The following is a 20,179-nucleotide window of genomic DNA, read 5'->3' on the forward strand; positions in this document are numbered from 1 at the left end:
TGATCGGTGCTTCTTCTGGGCTCAGCAGACATGCCAGGATCAGCGCCAAGCTCCAGCTGGAGCCTGGCGCTGATCCTGGCGCTTCCACTGAGCCCTGACAGCCCTGCAGCTCCAGCCATCTCTCACTGAGGCTTGTGCAGTGCTGCCACTGGTTCAGCTCATTCCCCTCCCCCGCTACCACTTTTCTAGGATGGTTGCATACCACCTGCCAGGTGCCAATGTACCACAGGTGGTACCTGTACCACTGGTTGAAAAGCCCTGCCATAAATCACTTAACACTTTGGGCCTGCAAACCTATAGCAGCAGTTTTACCCTATCCCCTTATGAAATTAGAATTCCAATAATCTTTGAACAAGTTTTAAAAATCGGGTTTGCTTGAGAATCTGACTGCCAGATTGAGCATATAGGAATTAAAATTCTATATAAAAATTGTCATTGTTTTTTTTAAAACTAGACCCTGACATTTAAAAGTCAAATCTATAACGACTCAGTAGTTTACCTGCCAATATCCATAAGGTGCTTGTGGCATTGACTCTTGTCAGTGATAGCATTGGGCTATTTCCTTCATTCCTAGTGTCCCAAATATATTAATAATAATAAAGTTGTAAGTCATCTAGTCCAACCCCCTGCTCAGGCAGGAAACCCTATACCATTTCAGACAAATGGCTGTCCAATCTCTTCTTAAAAACTTCCAGTGTTGGAGCATTCATAGCTTCTGGAGGCAGGTTGTTCCACTGGTTAATTGTTCTAACTGTCAGGAAGTTTCTCCTTAGTTCTAGGTTGCTTCTCTCCTTGACTAGTTTCCATCCGTTGCTTCTTGTCCTGCTTTCAGGTGCTTTGGAGAATAGCTTGACTCCCTCTTCTTTGTGGCAGCCCCTGAGATATTGGAACACTGCTATCATGCTCCCCTCGTCCTTCTCTTCATTAAACTAGACATTTTCAGATAAAGTGAGACATTCAGCAAGCGGGTGGTTGATTGAGGTTATTTTTACAATGACATCTGATTAAGATGTGAATTGAGAAGACAGTATCTATTCTCAGAGAAGAGGCCTTAAATTCAAGTTCTGACCATTTATCTGCTCTGTATTTCCTTCCCCCCCAAGGGATATAAACTTACAAGGAAATTCTACTGCCTTTCTAAGTGACAGGACTGGTTAGGCAGGACCAGTCTGTAAACACTGATCAGTAGGACTAGGAAATGGGAAGGGAGGAAAAGAGGCTATTCCTTTTGCAGTGCACAATGCTACGGCTTCTGTGAGCTATACGGGCAAATTCAGTTTGTTCTTTCTTACCATCCAGACATCCCAGATTTCTTCTTGTCAGTGGCATGAAGAATAAAGATGCAGCAAAGAAAGACCAGAGAAGATGACAGCTTGTTTACAGAAGAACATGATCTCAAAGAAGCCAATTATGGGAGCTTAAAGAAGAATCCTGAGTCAAAAATAAAGGAGTATATTTATGAAACCCTGGCTTTTGGGCCTGAGAAGATTGTAAAGTTGTCCAGTTATGAAAGCCTAGGAGGCGGCTTTGAACATAACTCAAAGGATGCTAACCAATCCAAGCAGAAGAACGTGGAGGGTGACAGATATTGGAGGTTAACCGCAACCTCTCTTAAGGTCCCACAGGTAGGCAAATGGTAGATGAATGATCGATCTTTAACTCTTAAATCTTAAAAAAATATTTAAAAAGTAATAAAAGAGCAAGATCCTGCGAAATTAATGTTTGTGTTTGAGTCAGATTGTAACTAGAAACTATAGCATTTCTAGCAAAATTGTGCCTTGGAAAGGAGAATTATAGAAAAGAGTAGTAGTAGGATTGTTTGGATTTTGAAAAGAGATGGGGAAAAATCTTAAATTCAAAATCGTTAAGCAGCCTTATGGAAAGAACTTGCTGAAAATTGTTGATTGAGTTTGAGAAATATTTGCCAATATTAGGTTTGTGCTAAAAACCAAGGGAAAAAAATAAGCAAACCATGAAGAATTGTCTTATAAACCAATAGTTGTGTCAAAAAGCACACAAATTGTCTGATAGTTGGAATGGAGATATAGCCTCAGTAAAAAGGAGAGAAAGAAAGGGGATTATTAATTTCTTCATTAGGAGAGTTCAGGGTTTTTTTTCTTTAAAGCAGCATTCTTACTTCAGTGTAGGGCCATTAGAGTAGGGACATATTTTTAGCTGGTTAGGCAAAAAGAATTAAAGAAGAAAAGTGCTTTCCTCCTCATTTGTTCTTTGTCTGAAAGGAGGGGAAGAATGAGGAGTTATTTAGTTCTCATGCATTTTTTTCCATTTCAGTCAGAGGCAGGATCTATTAGATGGGCTTTTCTGATGTAACTAGGTTTAGAAACACCAGCAGGATGACATAAGCTTGAGTTTTGGAATGACAGTATTCCAATGCATCCTGATTTAAATTTGATTCATGGTGTTGATTTTTTTAAAGTCAACATATATAAAGAAACCAGAATTTGTGTCTCTGTACATACATTCATATTTATATATATATATATATATATATATATATATATATATATATATATATATATATATATATATATATATATATATATATATATATATATATATATACACAGTAAAAGTAACTTATTATTTATCCTTTCTTTTTACTTTAAATAGGAAAGTTAAAATCAGCATAGATATTATGTGGTGACGACTTCTGTTCTGGGGCTATTGCAATAGAATAGGGTAGTAGGATAGTTTCATAACTTAGGGAAGAAATCCCAAAAGGCAATGGCAAGCCTACTTTCTACTGTTGCCATAAAAGGTGCCATAAAAATGGCCAAATTTATGAAATCATCAAAGCTAAACTCAAATCAAAAGAGACTTTACTTAGGTATCCTTCACTTATATTGTTTTTTGCCTCAAAAGGTTAAGAAACAATTCCACTGTTTTTCACGACAGTGGTCAGAGGAAACATCTGAGCTGTAGAGAAGGAGCTGAAGACTAGCTGGCTGCTCAACCCTCTGTAATATACCTGTGTAATGCCTCTGCAGAAGAAAATTCTCAGGAAATAAAGTAATAAACCAGGGGTCTTCAAACTTGGCCCTTTTATGACTTGTGGACTTCAACTCCCAGAATTCCTCAGCCAGGCAAGCTGGCTGAGGAATTCTGGGAGTTGAAGTCCACAGTCATAAAAGGGCCAAGTTTGAAGATGCCTGTAATAAACCATCCTAAACCTACTACATATTCTCACAAAGAGGATCTTGCTGCTGTAAAATGTTTTCAAACTTAAAAGAGCCCAGGAACAACCTACTGATCAGTAGAGTAATGGTTGCAGTCTAATCTCCTTTTGCCATCAGTTCAGCTGGCGTGGGAAATCTGAGCCAACCTGCTTTTCCATTGATTGTTAATATTTTTTCCCCCTAGGAGAATAAGGGCTGCCTTGTAAACAGCACTGCAAACTTCTTCAGTGATGAAAAGACCAGGATAGGTAAGTAAAGAGATACATAGCTTACCCCAGAGCACAAAATACCAATATTTCCTTTCAAAGGATGACTTTATCTGGGTACTTGATTTCTTTTGTGCCCCTTTCCACTTATGTGAAATCAGTTGTCTTGTAATTATTGGTCAAACTAGCAACAATACTGTGCACGTGACTTTTATAAAAGAAGAATCCCAAACTATATTCCACTAGTGCAGGGGTAGGCAACCTCGGCTCTTTTATGACTCATGGACTTCAACTGGCTCAGGAATTCTGGGAGTTGAAGTCCATGAGTCATAAAAGAGCCGAGGTTGCCTACCCCTGGTATAGGTCTTAATCTATCATTATTCCTGTTCTTGCAGAAATGTTGATTTATGTTCAATTTAGCTATGGGGCTGTTTTAAGAATTTGTTTGAAACTGGATTTGTATAGAATTATCTCTACATCCAAAATGTTTAATGAAAAGTCTAGGTCCAAACCAGACATTGTGAAGAAATGTGATCTCAAATTTCATATTTTATTTGAAATACACATTAAAGTGACGTGTTTAGCAGGTGCTTCTGTATGCTTAATCCTTTCCCAATCAACAGATTCTCTTTGAAAAGTCCTCTCTACCTTAGTCACTGCCAGTATTTTTCCTCCAGGCGCAATATTTTTCCTTAGACACTTGCAATATTTTTCTTCCTTTTGTATACAGTCACCTTCTGGATAAAAGATAATTACGGGGATGGCATTTTCATTGGAAAACAATGTAATGAAGATGTACTGAACCTGTACGTACTTCTTGTGTCCAGTTATCTCATCAAATATAAAGCATTAAGTGGCCCATGGGACTGCAATAGAAACTGCTTCTCATTTTCTGGGAGTTTTTCTCTAATTAGGACTAAAAAGTTGCTCTACAGTTGATTTGATCTCAGACTCTTTAAGTTCTAATGATGACTCTTATATTCCCAGTGCAGGAAAGAGATTAGAAGAATTCATTTTTTTAATTCCATTATCCATTAATCATAAATGTTCTATCAAAACATTTGTCATGTAAAATACAACATATTTTGGGAGCTCTATTCCTTTTCTCTGGTACTTTTCCTTAGGAGTTAAATTATTGTTGCTGCAGTTTTCCTGGTGATTTTATATTGCCTAGCTGGCCAACAAAAAGAGACACTTTTTAAAAAAATATATTTCATGAGGAAACTTAACAATCTTGAGGTTTCCTTCTGTCAATTCCATGTATTTCTTCATTTTTAGAAATACATATTGGATAATTATGGTATCTGATTTTACTTTTTTACTCCTGAAAAAATGACTAATGGAATATTTCTGCTGTCTATGTGTTCTGCCACAGACTTTATCCTTGTATGGGAATCAGATTGCCAGAATCCAGAGGGCCAAAATGAAGAGAAAGGCAATCCGAAATCCAAACAAAAGAGATCAATTGAAATGCACAAAGAATGGCGGGAGAAATTTCTGCATAAACTCCAGATGAAGGGTATCAGTATTGAAAAGGCATGCAAAAAAAAGTGGATTGCTGACTACAGAGGGGAAAGTTGACCAAGGAGAGAAACACTTTTCACTTTAATCTTTCATTGTATCCTTCCTCAATTTTATGGGTCCCACCTTCTTTCAGAGAAGAAAGTGAGAATTTTGGCCTACCATAAGCCGTTTTAAAACCCTCTTGTTCAGTATTGTAAACAGCTCTAATTCCTCACAAGGCTAAATATGAAGGGAAAACATGAATGAGGCTAGAATACAATATCCCAATTTTGCACCTTAGGTATTTACCAATATGTACACACTTCCTGCTTTTCCTTTCCAGATTTTGCTTATATTATGCAAAGTCAGCTGACAAAATTTAAAGCATGAATACCTTCTCTAGTAGCTTTCCATAAATCTCCATCATTGTAAACCATTCTTTCACCCGATCCATACCCCATTTCATATTCTGTCTTTTGTTCAACCATGATATAGTTCTTTCCCTTCGTTTTGACTTACTCACTTTTCTTTCGTATACTTTTTGCAAGTCCATCCTCCTTCATTCTCTTTGTATGATCAAACCACCTCAGTGTATGTTTTTCATACAGGTCTTTCAATCTTCTCATGGCTTTTATTACTTTCTTTTCATGTTTTTTGTTGGACAGCAACATTTAATTCCACTTTTTAGCATATATTTCTCATTCTTATACAAATCTCTAAAATATCTGTGCAGCACTGCTTCGGTTCAGTTTCAGTCCAAATAATTTTATCACCCTTATTCTTTTTTAAAAAATAACTAAAGTTTACAAATACAGTGATAAAAGATTGATACAAATTAAGAGAGATAAAAATGTAAAGAAAATAAAAAACAGAAGTGGAAATATATAGTTATATTTATCAGGGGTTCCCAATCTGGGGTGCAAGATGTAAGAAGTTTCATTTAGAAGTTTCAATAATTTAACAACTTCTCTAATATTTCAATTAGAAAAATCTTCTTCCTACATTTTATCAATCCCATATCTCATTCCTTGATCAAATTGGAAAAACTAATCGTTTATTTGTGTCTGTTAAGAGCTACCAGAAATATAAACATATATATTTTAACCTTCAGTACATAAATCCATTTTGTATTCCAACTTGTGTCTTCTAAGAAATAAAACTAAAGAAATCTCTCCCCATTTATAAACAGGTCTTTAAATCATTACCATTCAGTCCTGCTCAAAAAGAAATTCCTATAATAACTAGTAGACACTACAACATATCTATTTTAATCTTGGCCAAATAAATTCACTTTACAGGTAGACCTTGAATTATAACCATTCTTTTAGTGACGATTCAAAGTTACAATGGCATGGAAAAAAGTGAGTTATGACCATTTTTCATACTTCTGACTGTTGCAGCATCCCCATGGTCATGTGATTAAAATTCAGATGCTTGGCAATTGTTCATATTTATGATGGTTACAGTGTCCCAAGGTCATGTGATCACCTTTTTCATCTTTTTGGAAAGCAAGTGAATCACTTAACATCTATGGCAAGAAAGGTTGTAAAATGGGACAAAATTCACTTAACAAGTGTCTCGCTTAGCAACAAAAATAATTGGGCTCAATTGTGGTCATAAATCGAGTACCACCCTATAGTCCTTCTGTTTACTTTTAAAAAGCTTGATCTATAATCTTGTCAAACAACATCCCACAAATTTATTTCTTGTCATTTTCTCTGTGTCCTTTCAGGAACAGCTTCAGTACTTTAACATGTCCTTTCATAAATCCAAAATAAACAAAAGTTTTTCAAATCCTTCTAAATTATTATTTGTATGTTTCCCTTTAGTTATTCAGATACCAGCCGGCTTCAAATGCAAATCATTGTAACATCCATCTCCATATCATTCCTATAATTTAGCATTTTAAATCCATTTTCAAATCCACAGCATCTTTTTCATATCAATCTCTAGTCTGGCATTTTTTAAAAACCCGTTTTCAAATCCACATTCATATCAGCCTCACTCTCGGTTTTATCCAGTAAAATCTGTTCTTCTTTTACGTATATCCTCTGTTATATCCATTTTTATACTATCAGACAATCTTGTAATTTCTGAGAACATTGTTCCCCAACAGCCTTCATATCTTCAATATTCAAATAGTATTGTAGTACTGTGAATATAGGTTTCTTCTTTTTTATTATATTTTTTTAATTTTTTTCTGATTCCCACTAGTCAATCTTCAATGTCCCATATATTTATTTTCCAATCAGAAAAACTTTCCCATGAGATTTTTTTACATTTAATTTAAAAATCTTCATAAATTCTTTTATAAAATTTTAAACAATCCAGAAGAAATAATCTTTCAAGTCCATCTAGTCCCTTAACTTTTCAAAATCAACTTTCTAGTTCTCCTTTTGCTATTTTATAAAAATTAAAGGTTACCTTTTTAATCCTTAGCTTACATAAAACTTATTTCATCCAGGGTGGAAACCCTTGTGTGGAAACACTTGTGGTATGATAAAACTTACCCTTCAGAAGATTTTTAACATCCAGAAAATCACTAACCAGCAGCTTCCTAAAGCAGTTAGATAGAATTCTTTATTGACCAAGTATGATTGGACACACGAGGAATTGTCTTCAGTGCATAAGTTCTCAGTATACAAGCAGCAAGTGATAAATCATGATCATAATCATAAAATAGAATCACTATAAATCATAAGATATAACACAGTGATAATTATAGGATACGAAATAAGCATTATAAATCATACTAGGATGCTAAATAAACAGTCAATATAAATTATAAGATACAAGCAACAAAGTTATTGTCATAAGAAGATAATGAAATAGGTTATAGGAAAGATGAGAAGACTGATAGTAATACAATAGTTAGAGAGTAGGCAAATCCAGCATTCATTTGAAGGCACCCCCATCCGCAGCTTAAACAGGATAATTTCCTCCCAGAGCTCAAACCGATTGGAGATTACTATTTTTCTATCTCTTTATGGGGAATTTCTGTGTGGAGCAAATGTGATCCTAGCCCTGTCCTTGATCCAGAGAGTTCCAAAGAGCCAATTCATTGGCTCCATTCTCATAGAGCCTTCTTCAATCCACCATTGCTTTCCCCTGAAGTGCTTATAGTCAGCAATGTATAGTATTAGTATTCTGTGCTCAAAAGTTCTAATTGTAATTAGAAATACACATGATGATTCTATGTGTAATATGACATACTTTGGTATTTAAGAAAAAGAAATACATAATAGAAAGACCAGGGCTTTTTTTGTCATAGAACGCCCAGAACGGAGTTCCGGCACCTTTTTTGGATGGAACCTTGTAGGGTAGGCAAGGCAGGTTGTATGACATGTGTGAGTTCCGGCACCTTTTTTTTTTTTTAGAAAAAAAGCACTGAGAAAGACAGTACCAAAATTGATAGAAGGTGAGGAGGAATTCATGTGATTTAAAGAATCACCATGTTAGGGTAGAGAAGACTTTTCCTGCTCTGTATGGGAGCCAACCTCTAGAGCAGCATTTTTCAAACTTGGCTATTTTTAAGATGTGTGGACTTCCAATTCCCAGCATGTTACCTGGGGAATTCTGGGAGTTGAAGTCCAGGCATCTTAAGGTTTGAAAACCACCATCCTAGAGTTTTCTCTTATGGTTCTTTAAGCCAGACTTGAACTAGCAACTTTTGAAATGGAATATGTTTTGACATAAGACTGTGCTTTGTATGGGAGGCAGATAATGAAGGTAGGAACAGGAAATAGGAAACAAAGGTAATGTGGATCAGTGTTCAATATCTAAGGCTGCCATAAAGAAGATGGGGTCAACCTTTTTTTCAAAATAGCTGAAGGCAAAACAAGAAGCAATGGATGGAAACTAATGAAGGAGAGAAATAAGGAGAAATTTCCTGACAGTTAGAACAATTAATCACTGGAACAGCTTGCCTTATGAAATTGTGGGTGCTCCATCACTGGAGGTTTTTAAGAAGAGACTGGACAGCCATTTGTCTGGAATAGTATCAGGTCCCCTGCTTCTGCCTGGGGTTGAAATGAAGATCTCCAAGGTCCCTTCCGATTCTGTTTTTCTGTTAAATGCTATTTTATATTCTATTTTGAATGCAGTGATTACAGATATTTCTCTCCTAGTAATCTGGGACTGTTAATATGTTTCTGATATCAGAACGATGGTATTTAAAGTGGGCTGAAAATGAGAATAATTTCAGTCCAATATAGCTGTTAGCATTAATTGGGGTCAGATAGGGCAGATGACACAAGCACTCTGGTTGAGACAACTGCTGTTAAACTCATTTTGCTCATGAGTATTTTGGAAAAGGAATATTTGCCTCCCAAGTTGAATACATTTTTTAAAATTTTGATGTAGCTGAGTGACTCTAATGGTCTGCTTTTGCAGCATGCAGCCCAACATACAAAGAAAGTGGTCCACTATATATTGTTGAGTGCTCCTTGGAGTGTGCTATGTTATTACGCTGAAGACCTCAGGCTGAGAGTTCCCTTGCAGGTAAGAATGCTGTGAAACCTAATACCCCTGGATCAAACTTTGCTGCCAGCTAAAATCATTTATTATATTCTGATCTCAAGAAAGAATAGCTTGGAGATTTTAGTTGTTTGTTAGTTGTAGTACATTAGACTGCAGTTGATCAGAAGGAAGTTGCTTATTTAAACATCACTTCATAAAAAAGAATGTCTCAATGTGGAAACTACGAGCTTGACAGAAAGGCAGTCCATATCCCTCCTTTGCAGTGTCTTCCTTTTGTGAACAGTGATTTTTGTTCATTTAAATGTTTTGTTTTTATTTACTTTTTGCAAACTGTCCAGTATCTTGGGAAGCTCAGCAGTATAATACAAGTTTCTATAAGTAAGTAAATAAATAAAGGAAAAAAATATGCAAAATGTGTAGGAGAGGATCTGTTTTAACTATGTTACCAAAAAATCAAAAGCAGCCTGGCCAGCATCTTTTCTAACAGATGTTGTTAAAAAGCATAAGATTTCAGGAGCCATGTTTTACACAGCAACTGTATTTGTTTTTGCTCACTTAACAGAAATACTCAACTGATGGAATAAAACAGTATTCACACGACTGAACTCCCCATCCAATGAGATCAATAGACAATAGTACAGGCCAATTCCCAAGGGAATTTATTAAAAGACAGACCAGAAAAAGAGAAACTAAAAGCCACTGGTTGACTCCTACAGTTCACTGTTCAAATCACACTAATGCATTATTAATAAACTACAGCTCATACTAGAAAATGACACTGCACTTATTCAGGCATTGGGTGGCAGGCCCCTATTTGCATACAGACAAGCATCCAATCTGAAGAATTTCACAAGCAAAAACAATAGGATAATGCCAACATAGGTACCAAACTCCCAGATATCTACCTTACTCCCACATCTGTATCAACAGCCCCATCATAAGATCCAAATAGTACATACCAGAGATGCCTTCACATGCTATTCCTCCAATATAATATCTACTGTCAATTATCAGTAATACCCCTCTAGATTCTATGTAGGACTAGAAGAACAAACTTTACAGAAAATAATTTATTGGATACAAATTTTATAGGATTCAAAAGGACATAGTAACAGAGCATTTCATCCATATATCTACAGTATATCTAGATCTAGATCTAGATCTATAGATCTAGATCTAGATCTATAGATCTATAGATATAGATATAGATATAGATATAGATATAGATATAGATATAGATAGATAGATATAGATAGATAGATAGATAGATAGAGATAGAGATAGAGATAGAGATAGAGATAGAGATAGAGATAGAGATAGATACACACACACACACACATAATCTTAAATCCTTTAATGGAAATGTTAGTAAAGATGCTAGCAAACTCTTTCTGATCCTTTGCAAGTCATATTGTGCATTTTTCTCTAGAAGATAGGATAGCATTGACTTACAGCATCCTTCTATTCCAGCTAAGATAGTAACAGCTTGTAGAGTATATGAACAGTGGATTCAACAAATAATGATGCAGGGGAAAAACTGAAAATTAGAGGAAAAAAGGCATAGAAAGAAACAAGTCTTGTCCTTTTCTCTTCACCCCACCTCTCCCCATTACTCTTAATTTTTCCAGTGATAGTTTTTATCACTATTTCTTTTGATAAAATGAGAAATGAGCGTTCTATGGAACAAACAGCTCTTCACTAATCTTTAATGTCTATTTTCTATGATCATGCACTGAACATTTCTATGTGTGAGTGTAAAAATAAATTATATATATTTAAAGGATTGAAATGGAATAAAGGGAGCTATATCAGAAACTCTCCCTTCTTTTTTGTTATGCTTTTGTTCATAAATTTAATAATTTTGATTTCCAATCTCTGTCTCTCTGTGTATGTGTGTGTGTGTGTGTGTGTGTGTGTGTGAGAGAGAGAGAGAGAGAGACTACAGAAAATGAGGCCTCTTGTTTAGTATATTTCTTTTACTGTATCCCAGGCTATGCCCATTGAACCTGAAATCAACTGGTCTCACAGGATTCTGATGAAACTGGGCATCCCTAATTTACTCTATGATGAGGTTCCTGACATTCCCTTGGATAACTACACCTGTCATTTTAAAGCAAACAAGTTACCCTGGTAAGATTTTGGTATGAATTTTCTTTCTTTTATCTTTCCTCTTTTTAAACTATACTGATTTTTCCAAGCTTACAGTTATTATCCCCTATTTCATTATAATTAGATTATAATAGTAACATTGCCTAACTGTAATATCCCAATATTTGCTCTTTTCTCAAAAGGAAGTCATGCTGAGCATCAGTCTAGTTATATAAAGAAAAATCAATCTGTCTCTTGCAAATACTTTTATCAGAAAAACCCACATTTCATGCTTCATCCTTTTTCAGAGCTCAGCAGCATTTTGCAAAGACTAAGTTTTTCAGATACATCATTGCAAAATCTCCACAATTTGTACAGTGATGTTTAATATTGTAGTGCTTTTTAATAATAATAAATAATTTGGGCTGATTTCTATTATGTACATTGATTTTAACAGATTATACATACAATTCTATACGGGATTTTTTACCTTTTCATAAATGTATCTCCCCCTTGCATCCTGATTTATATAGGTATTCATGACCCTAAGCTTATTATTCTTGAACAGCTTCAGTACTTTTACTACTCTGATTTGCTTTTAACCTAGAGGGGAGAAGGAAAAGAAAGAAAATTAATTCTTGGCTGCTTGGAATTCTAGCACTTTTGCACTTTTCCCAATTGACATCTGGCTTGTTCCTTCCAAATGCTGTCTCAGCCAGTCTGTCCTTCAGATCACAGCTTCTAATTGTACAGGATTCTTAGCTGCTGATTCCTCCTCCAAAGTGCCTGGATTCCACCAGTCCATGCAGTTCAAACAGAATGTTAGCAATGTGAAATAATCTCTTCCATTGTCTAAAACAAAAGCCCTTTTTACATGATTTCACCAAAGGCAGATGTGCCTGCTCTTAGGCAGGAGACTTCTAAATGTCTACATGGATGTCTACACTTTGCATGGATGGAGTAAATAAACATAGTTCCTTACCCTTGAGATTAGGCAGGAACAATAAATGTTGCAGAGAAGACAAGAAGCAATGGATGGGAACTAATCAAAGAGAGAACCAACCTAGAACTAAGGAGAAATTTCCTGGTAGAACAATTAATCAGTGGAATAACTTGCATCCAAAAGTTGTGGGTGCTCCAACACTGGAGGTTTTTAAGAAGAGATTGGACAACCATTTGTCTGAAATGGCATAGGGTTTCCTACCTGAACATGGGGTTGGACTAGAAGATATCCAAGGTCCCTTCCAACTCTGTTATTCTGTTATTCTGCTTCATGCATGCCTGTCCCACCAACAGAATAGTAATACCCAGTACTCTTGAATGCTTTCTTGACATAGTAAAGAATTATAAAATTTTCCTAGTATTCTCCCTGCTGTGTATATTGGCTTCCAGAATTCAGTGCTTTCCTACCTGTGCCAGAAATAGCCAAGCAAAATCTATAGCAGCCTGATTAGCACATTGCTCTAAATATGGTTTGTTTGCTTATCTTTTAGCATGAGGTACAAGCCTATCCCAAGAAAGCTTTTTATTTTTCGCACATAACTGTACTTTAGATGCACAGCTTAGAGGTTTATGAAATTAGCATGATTTAACCATCATATTGGGGACGCGGTGGCTCAGTGGGTTAGGACGCTGAGCTTGTCGATCAGATGGTCGGCAGTTTGGCGGTTTGAATCCCCAGTGCCGCGTAGCAGAGTGAGCGCCTGTTACTCGTCCCAGCTTCTGCCAACCTAGCAGTTCAAAAGCACGTAAAAATGCAAGTAGAAAAATAGGGACCACTACGGTGGGAAGGTAACAGCGTTCCGTGCGCCTTTGGCATCTAGTCATGCCGGCCACATGACCACGGAGACGTCCTCGGACAAGCGCTGGCTCTTCAGCTTTGAAACGGAGATGAGCACCGGCCCCTAGAGTTGGAAACGACTAGCACGCATGTGTGGGGGAGCCTTTACCTTTGCCTTTTTAACCATCATATTGTTTTCTGAACCAATCAAGAGCCATGCATTTTCCTAGTTTATTTCTGTTCTCAGCTCAAAAATGTGGACATGATAATATAGGCAAAGAATAATATGGGCAAAGAACTTGGATATAAAATAGAATTAGAAGACTGGCAAAAATTATGGGAAAGAAATGGTAAATTAACTAAAGCAGTGGCATAAAAAGAAAACTTATATAAAATGTTTTACAGATGGCATATGACACCAGTGAGATTAGCAAAAATGTTTAAAAATACTTCAAATAAGTGTTGGAAATGCAAACAAGTACCAGGTACTTACTATCATATCTGGTGGACATGCCCTAATGCAAAAAGATTTTGGGTAAAAATTCATTTATGGTTGGAGAAAATGGCTAAAAAACAGATAGACTTTAAGCCAGAATTATTTTTGTTAGGAATAATAGGAGCAAATTATGAGAAAGATTGTATATATTTAATTCTACACGTATTAACTGCAGCAAGAATTGGAAAAGTGAAAAATTACCAACTGAAGAAGTATTGATTAAGAAAATTTTAGAATGTGCAGAAATGGACAGATTGACTTTAAAGATAAAAAAGAAAGAAGACTCAGTGTATTTTAGAACATGGGATAATTTCTATCAATGGCTAGAAACATGAGTTAGAGAGAAAGGAATATGATATGTAACTTTGAATATATATTAGTAAGAAGAAGACTATGGAGTGATTAATTAACATATTGTTTATGATAAACTATTATCTATTATTTTTTCTTAAACACATGAACCCAGACATTATTCTGTTTACTAAATATTGAGAATGTTATTTGGAAAAACCCTAACCCCAACCCTAATCCTAACCCTAACCCAAATCCCAACCCCAATACCAATTCCACCTCATTCCTAACCCTATAAAAACTAATAAAATTTATACAAAAAATGTGGACATTGGAAGAAAAATTAGAGAGGAAACAGAGTATTATATTCATCAGTAAGACTAGAATCATACTTTGTAGCAGGCAATAAGGCAATATGTTTTGAACAGCAACATGTGAAAAATTTATAGTTGCACATAGCTTTATAGTTTAACATTATGAGTAGTGCCATTTACCATAGTTAAGGCAAATATGGATTCATGCTAGGTGTTATCACAATCTCTTTTATTTAGTTTTTTTTTTGTCTGGTAATTTATCAGTGTTTTTTTTCCACCCAGGTTCCGTGGGAGTGATAACCATGAGACCTTCTTCAGTAGTACACAACGGCATAGAATAGTAAGCCCGGAGTGAAATAGATGCAGAGTAACATGTGTATATGTGTGCAGCTAATCATAGTGCTGTATGTTAATGTTAAGAAGTATAATTAAGGGCTACTATTGGAGCTCTGTCTTCAGACATTAAAATGTGTAACGTGGGTGATGTTGCTTTAACTGTGGAAATCAAAGTATGGCTTCCTTTAACTCTTCTTTGCTTTTCTCCAGCTGTATGAGATCCTGTCTACTATATCATATGGCAATCCAAAGGCAGGGCAGGTTGGAATAGAAAGGCTGCTGAGTGAGGAAGTCTTCACAGCTGCATTTCCACTACATGAGGTAAGTTTGCAAGCATCATTCCCAGTCCTCTCTCAGATAGGAACTCCTTAACCAAATTGACAGCACTTGTATTGAAAGTATCTTTTGAGAAATCTGAAGTAACTTACCATCTAGTGTTGTTTCCAGACTTACATAATAGTTTAAGTGCTAGTGATTTGGGACAGTTTTATATCTTCAGTTTAATGAGACAAAGCCAGTGGACATTGAAGAGTGAGTAATGGTAAATCTTTTGCACTCGGAGTATCACACATTCAGAAAATGACTAATTTGATTCTGCTGGTATGTGATACCTCACCCCCTAATAAAAGAGAAACAATTCTCTATCTCCCCCACCCCACCCCAATCTAGGCCACACTCAGCAGCAACACCAAAGCTGGGCCTGAAGTAGAGACTAGGCCCTTACTTCAGCCCTAGCACTACTATTGCAGGCATCTGCATAGCAGCAGCCACCAGGGGGTGTTGGCCTGGACGGTTTTGGCGGGAAACCCAGTTTCGGTGGGAAACCTAGGGCCAACCCCATTGGCTAGCCGCCTACCTGGCCAGGTATATAAGGAGGCCAGGTAGCCCTTGTTCTCCAGTACGAACCCCCCACAATAAAGAGCTGAACACGTACTCCGGCTGGCGTCTCTTCCTTGCGTCGGACCCACTACATTACAATTGCCACTCCAAAAGGCTGCCTTCACTATTCCCTAATGTGCATGAGCCTTGGGGAATGGTGCAATTGCTCCATGGCCTGCCATTCCCCAGGATCTCCCATGTACTGCTTACCTTCAGGCAGTGTTCTTTTTATATTGACAGGCTCCTGTGGCCTATCCAAGGCTGCTCTACATCCCACAAGGCCTTTGTCTTTGAAGCAACTCCAGAGAAACCTCTTCTGTGGCCTCTGCAGCCTCTGAACACCGTACAAAAGCACACATTGTTTTTGCATAATATTTGGAGGGTCTGGGGACCAAGTGAGTTCTGGAGGGTGTGGAGGCAGCACAAAAACACATCCCACTCTAGCACAACCTTTGCAGCTTCCAAAAGTTTCACAAAAGCATACCCCACTCTCATACAATTTTTGGAGGCTCCAGAGGCCACATGGCTGACTGTGGCAGAACAGACCCTCAGACTTCTAAATTTGGGCAAGAATGGGGTGTGCTTTTGAGAATAGTTGTCAGGTTTTGGTGAATGTTGACATGTCACCCAAAACATCTTGTTGTGTCATCTTTGTTAAAAAAAAGTTACAAGTAAAAATTTAAGAAGTATAATGTATGTATTCCTAAGTATTATATATAATTATGATTATAGTTTAAATGTTAATGGCTGTTAGTATTAATTATTGCATTTTATAAAGTATTTACACTGTACAAGAGAGTTCATGTAAAATGCAACATACACTATACAGATTTGTATTTTATGTGGATAATATTCTCTACCAAAGGGCCCATACAAGATGTCATCAGAAGAAGAGCCCACTTGTCTACCTAATCAGAGGCAGATTCTTTTCCATTATTGGGCCAAGTGGAGTAAATGGAAAAAATACCAGCCTTTGAATCATATCCGCAGGTACTTTGGAGAGAAGATTGCTCTCTACTTTGCCTGGATTGGTGAGTACAAACTCTTTCAATGGATCCACAGATTTCTGACTTCTGAAATTATGTAGATGCTCTACTTCTTTCCCCCCTGTGAATAAAGTTATCTTTAAATGTGTTTACTTGCTCCACAGGCAGAGTTATGTCAGTCAGTGAACATATTATATTATGCAGATTACTAAAAAAGTTATGTTAAAAACTAGTAACCCCCAATGATAAGCAAAACATTGAGATATATCAACACATAGAAAATATATGGTTTTGCAATCATTATTTCTTAAGAAATCATGGGAATTAAAATTATTTACAACTAAGTCTAAATGCTCAAATCCACATTAAAAGATAGTGTTATCTTAGAATTATATCATCAGGTATATTGTAGAGGATACACAGTATATCCTATATATCATGCCAAGATATAACCTTTGCTCTTCTCCAGAGCTTGGGAGAATAAACAGCTATAACAGCTTCATGAAAGTCATCAGAATGGAGCCATCAAGATCTCTGGGGGATATTATTTCAGAGGGCAAGTGCCATGACAGAGAAGGCATGTTTCATGGTTCCATAAGAAGGTACTGCATAAGTGATGGGACCCAGAATGCAGCCACTGTCCCTGTTTGCATTGGATGGGCAGAAAAAATGAACACAGATGGTCCCACAAATAACCAGACCTTATGCCATGTAAGTCTTATAGGTGGTAACTGCACCTTGAATTGCATTCAGAAGGCAACCAGTAACTAGTGGAGCTCACAGAATAGTTGGACCACACAAACATAATCAGACATGCCCAACATTGCCTGTGCTACCATTGTGGGCTAATTGTAGCTTCTAACTTGTCTTCAGGTAAAGCGCCAAGTAGAGCACGTTACAGTAATCCATTTGTGAGGTGACTAGCATGAATTCCTAAAAGCTGAAAAGTTTGACTATGACTACCTTCTGCTTATTTCTTTTTCTCTATGGTAATCAAGTATAATCACCAAATCTAACTATCTCTAGTTGGGTCCCAGTCATATGGCTCTGAAATAGTACTATACAGTACTGTTACTTTTGGGATAGAAAGAACCAAAGATAAATTGATAAAAACACATGGACCCGGTTAGTAGTAGCAGATTAAATGTAACCAGTTGTGTTGTTTCTGTTGGGAAATGTACGTATGATATTTGTCTTATTCTCTTCCATGCTCTATTGCTACTTTTACAGTCCTGATACACTGAGTAAACCCTTTCCCTATTATCTACCGAGCCTTAGGTTGACAAAGAACTATACCAGTGCAAAATTCACTGCCTCCATGTCTATACTGAATCTATCTGACTTTTTGCAAATGGTGCTGTCAGGATACATACACAGCACAAGACTGATTGAATTCCCTAGCTTTGCTATTCTCCTTGTGTAAATCATCACTTTGCAGGAGAATATCCTCCAGTCACATCACTGAAACAGAAATGGAGCAAGCCCATCTGTAGGCTCCTTCCTGTGCTCTTCTTTTAGACTCTTATTTTATTGCCACTCGTTATAAACAGCAACAGTTTATAATCATGAAGGTTGATGAGACACAAGCATTCTTTATCTTTTTTGCTTCCTTTTCTTTCTTTTCCTTTGTATTGGAAACAAATTCCAATTTCCAGACTGCATTGTGCTTTCTTGGGTGGAGAGATGTTGGTCCTGTAATTTCAGCTGTTAAACTCTTTCATACTATTGTGCTATTCCACTATTCTGCAATATCAGCCATGCACTAAACCAGTAAGGGTCATAGACTTGAAGCACTTACAGTACTGCTTACTAAATGCTATTGTACAATTCTGATAGGTCACCAGAATAATTGTGCTGTGTCAGCTGTTTAGTAGACATTAATGAGAAGTGGTCTGCCAAGAGGAAACATGGTGGTATATCCACATCATCTGAAATGTCCAATAAGCACTACTTTGATCCCATCCATACTAGTCACTACATTTTGCTTTCAATATAATGATTGTATAATGATATACAATATAATCTTGATATACATAAAATTATTACTTTAATATTGGTAGAATAAGAATGACACTAGGTGAGGGATATAGCAGAAAACATTTTGTCCTGGAATATTTATGCTGTCTAGGGCAAATCCTAAAATGCAAGCAATAAAAAATTGTTTTGCTTTGATGAATATTTTGAAGCATTTGCACTTCCATATTTTAAACTTATTTAATACAGCACCATTATGAATGCAAGAAGTTAAATACATTTATTTCACAATAACGACTGCTTTAAAAAAAGATAATGTTTGTTTGTAGATCTGCAGTCATAGATATTTTGCCACTTGTCTACTGACATTAAAGTGGTTTTAAAAATAAAGAAAAAGTAAGGAGACTTAGTGAAAATTGATCCCAGACCAGTTTTCGACTACTATTACTTGCTATTTTCTGGATGATCTCAAGATGCCCAATTATTCTAGCTCCAAATTTGATCCTTCAGTTGCTGTTGTAGGGTTTTCAAGAGAACCCCTGCCTCTGGGGGCATATCTCAGTGATAGCAATTAATCAATCACACCTCAAGGAATATTTTCTGACCTGTTTCTTAATATTGAATAAGTTCCAGAGAAGAGATTAAAACACAACAAAAAACTAATTTATATTATATATTTGTTTGTTTGTTAAATTTATTTGTCACCCATCTCACCATGATGCTATTTCTCTCTCATAGAAGGCATTTGTTCTATACTAGTGCTAGGAACCAGTCTGGGTGTCAGAAACTTGTCCACTAACTTGCTATTCACAACCAGTCCCCAAGTTGTAACATCCTGTGATCTATTATTTGGTTTTTGATGTTTTGCAAAATATCACAAACCGGACTTAGATTTTCTGGAGAGCAGGCTGATAGTTCTCAATCACAGGGGGTAGGACAGCATGGGTTCTGCTGAGAATGAATATGCTGTTGCCTCTCTTTCTTTAGGTTTCTACACAGCATGGCTTCTTCCAGCAGCTGTAGTGGGGACACTAGTCTTTGTAATTGGCATTTTTCTGATGTTTGATGACATTCCAACGTAAGTGGCAAACTTTCCTTTTTTTTATCCTGTTTTAGCAGATCTTCAGACAGCTTATATAGCAGCCTTTTCCATCAGCCAGCATGACTGACTAATCAGTCATCCTTTGCTTAAATATGTTCCTTAATATGTAAATGACAGACCTATAGATTTCTAACATTTCACCCCCAAGATTTTCAATAGCACATTAGAGTCAGAGAATTATTTAAAAAAAACAACACCCAACCTACCCCTAAAAGAAATGAAACCCAGCAAGCAAAACCAATAGAAAAGTTGTGGGGGAAGGGGATCTGGTACCATATTAGTTATTTTTTCCCCATTTTTGTTTTCTCTCCTTCTGAACTAGACAGGAGATCTGTTCCAGTGGTGACAAATATAAGATGTGCCCACTTTGCAAAGTCTGCCCTTATTGGAATCTATCTTCTGTCTGCCCCATGTTTCAGGTGAGGTTATAATGTTATGACTTGTTCATAAGCTTTATCTAAATCAACAAATTTATAATCGACTTCACTTATTTCTTACTGACCTGACGAAGAACAAAAATGTGGTCTACAGAACTCTCTCTGGGATAA

The 20,179-nt window shown here is 36.5% G+C and overlaps 1 protein-coding gene across 1 annotated transcript in view; it reads left to right on the forward strand.

Annotated features, from left to right (window-relative positions):
* Window positions 1–1,340: 1,340 nt before the first annotated feature.
* ANO7 (anoctamin 7) overlaps window positions 1,341–20,179 on the forward strand; it is a gene marked incomplete at its 5' end in the record, with an annotated part of 39,634 nt that continues 20,795 nt past the window's right edge. Inside the window, 10 exons of the mRNA XM_083363625.1 lie at window positions 1,341–1,625; window positions 3,382–3,445; window positions 4,779–4,939; window positions 9,299–9,406; window positions 11,376–11,515; window positions 14,637–14,694; window positions 14,901–15,011; window positions 16,435–16,600; window positions 19,517–19,607; window positions 19,954–20,050. Of these exons, the coding sequence (XP_083219751.1) occupies window positions 1,341–1,625; window positions 3,382–3,445; window positions 4,779–4,939; window positions 9,299–9,406; window positions 11,376–11,515; window positions 14,637–14,694; window positions 14,901–15,011; window positions 16,435–16,600; window positions 19,517–19,607; window positions 19,954–20,050 (1,281 nt within the window). The remainder of the gene's footprint in view (window positions 1,626–3,381; window positions 3,446–4,778; window positions 4,940–9,298; window positions 9,407–11,375; window positions 11,516–14,636; window positions 14,695–14,900; window positions 15,012–16,434; window positions 16,601–19,516; window positions 19,608–19,953; window positions 20,051–20,179) is intronic.

Source organism: Vipera ursinii (assembly GCF_947247035.1).
Source record: "Vipera ursinii genome assembly, chromosome: 5".
Taxonomy (NCBI): Eukaryota; Metazoa; Chordata; class Lepidosauria; order Squamata; family Viperidae; genus Vipera; species Vipera ursinii.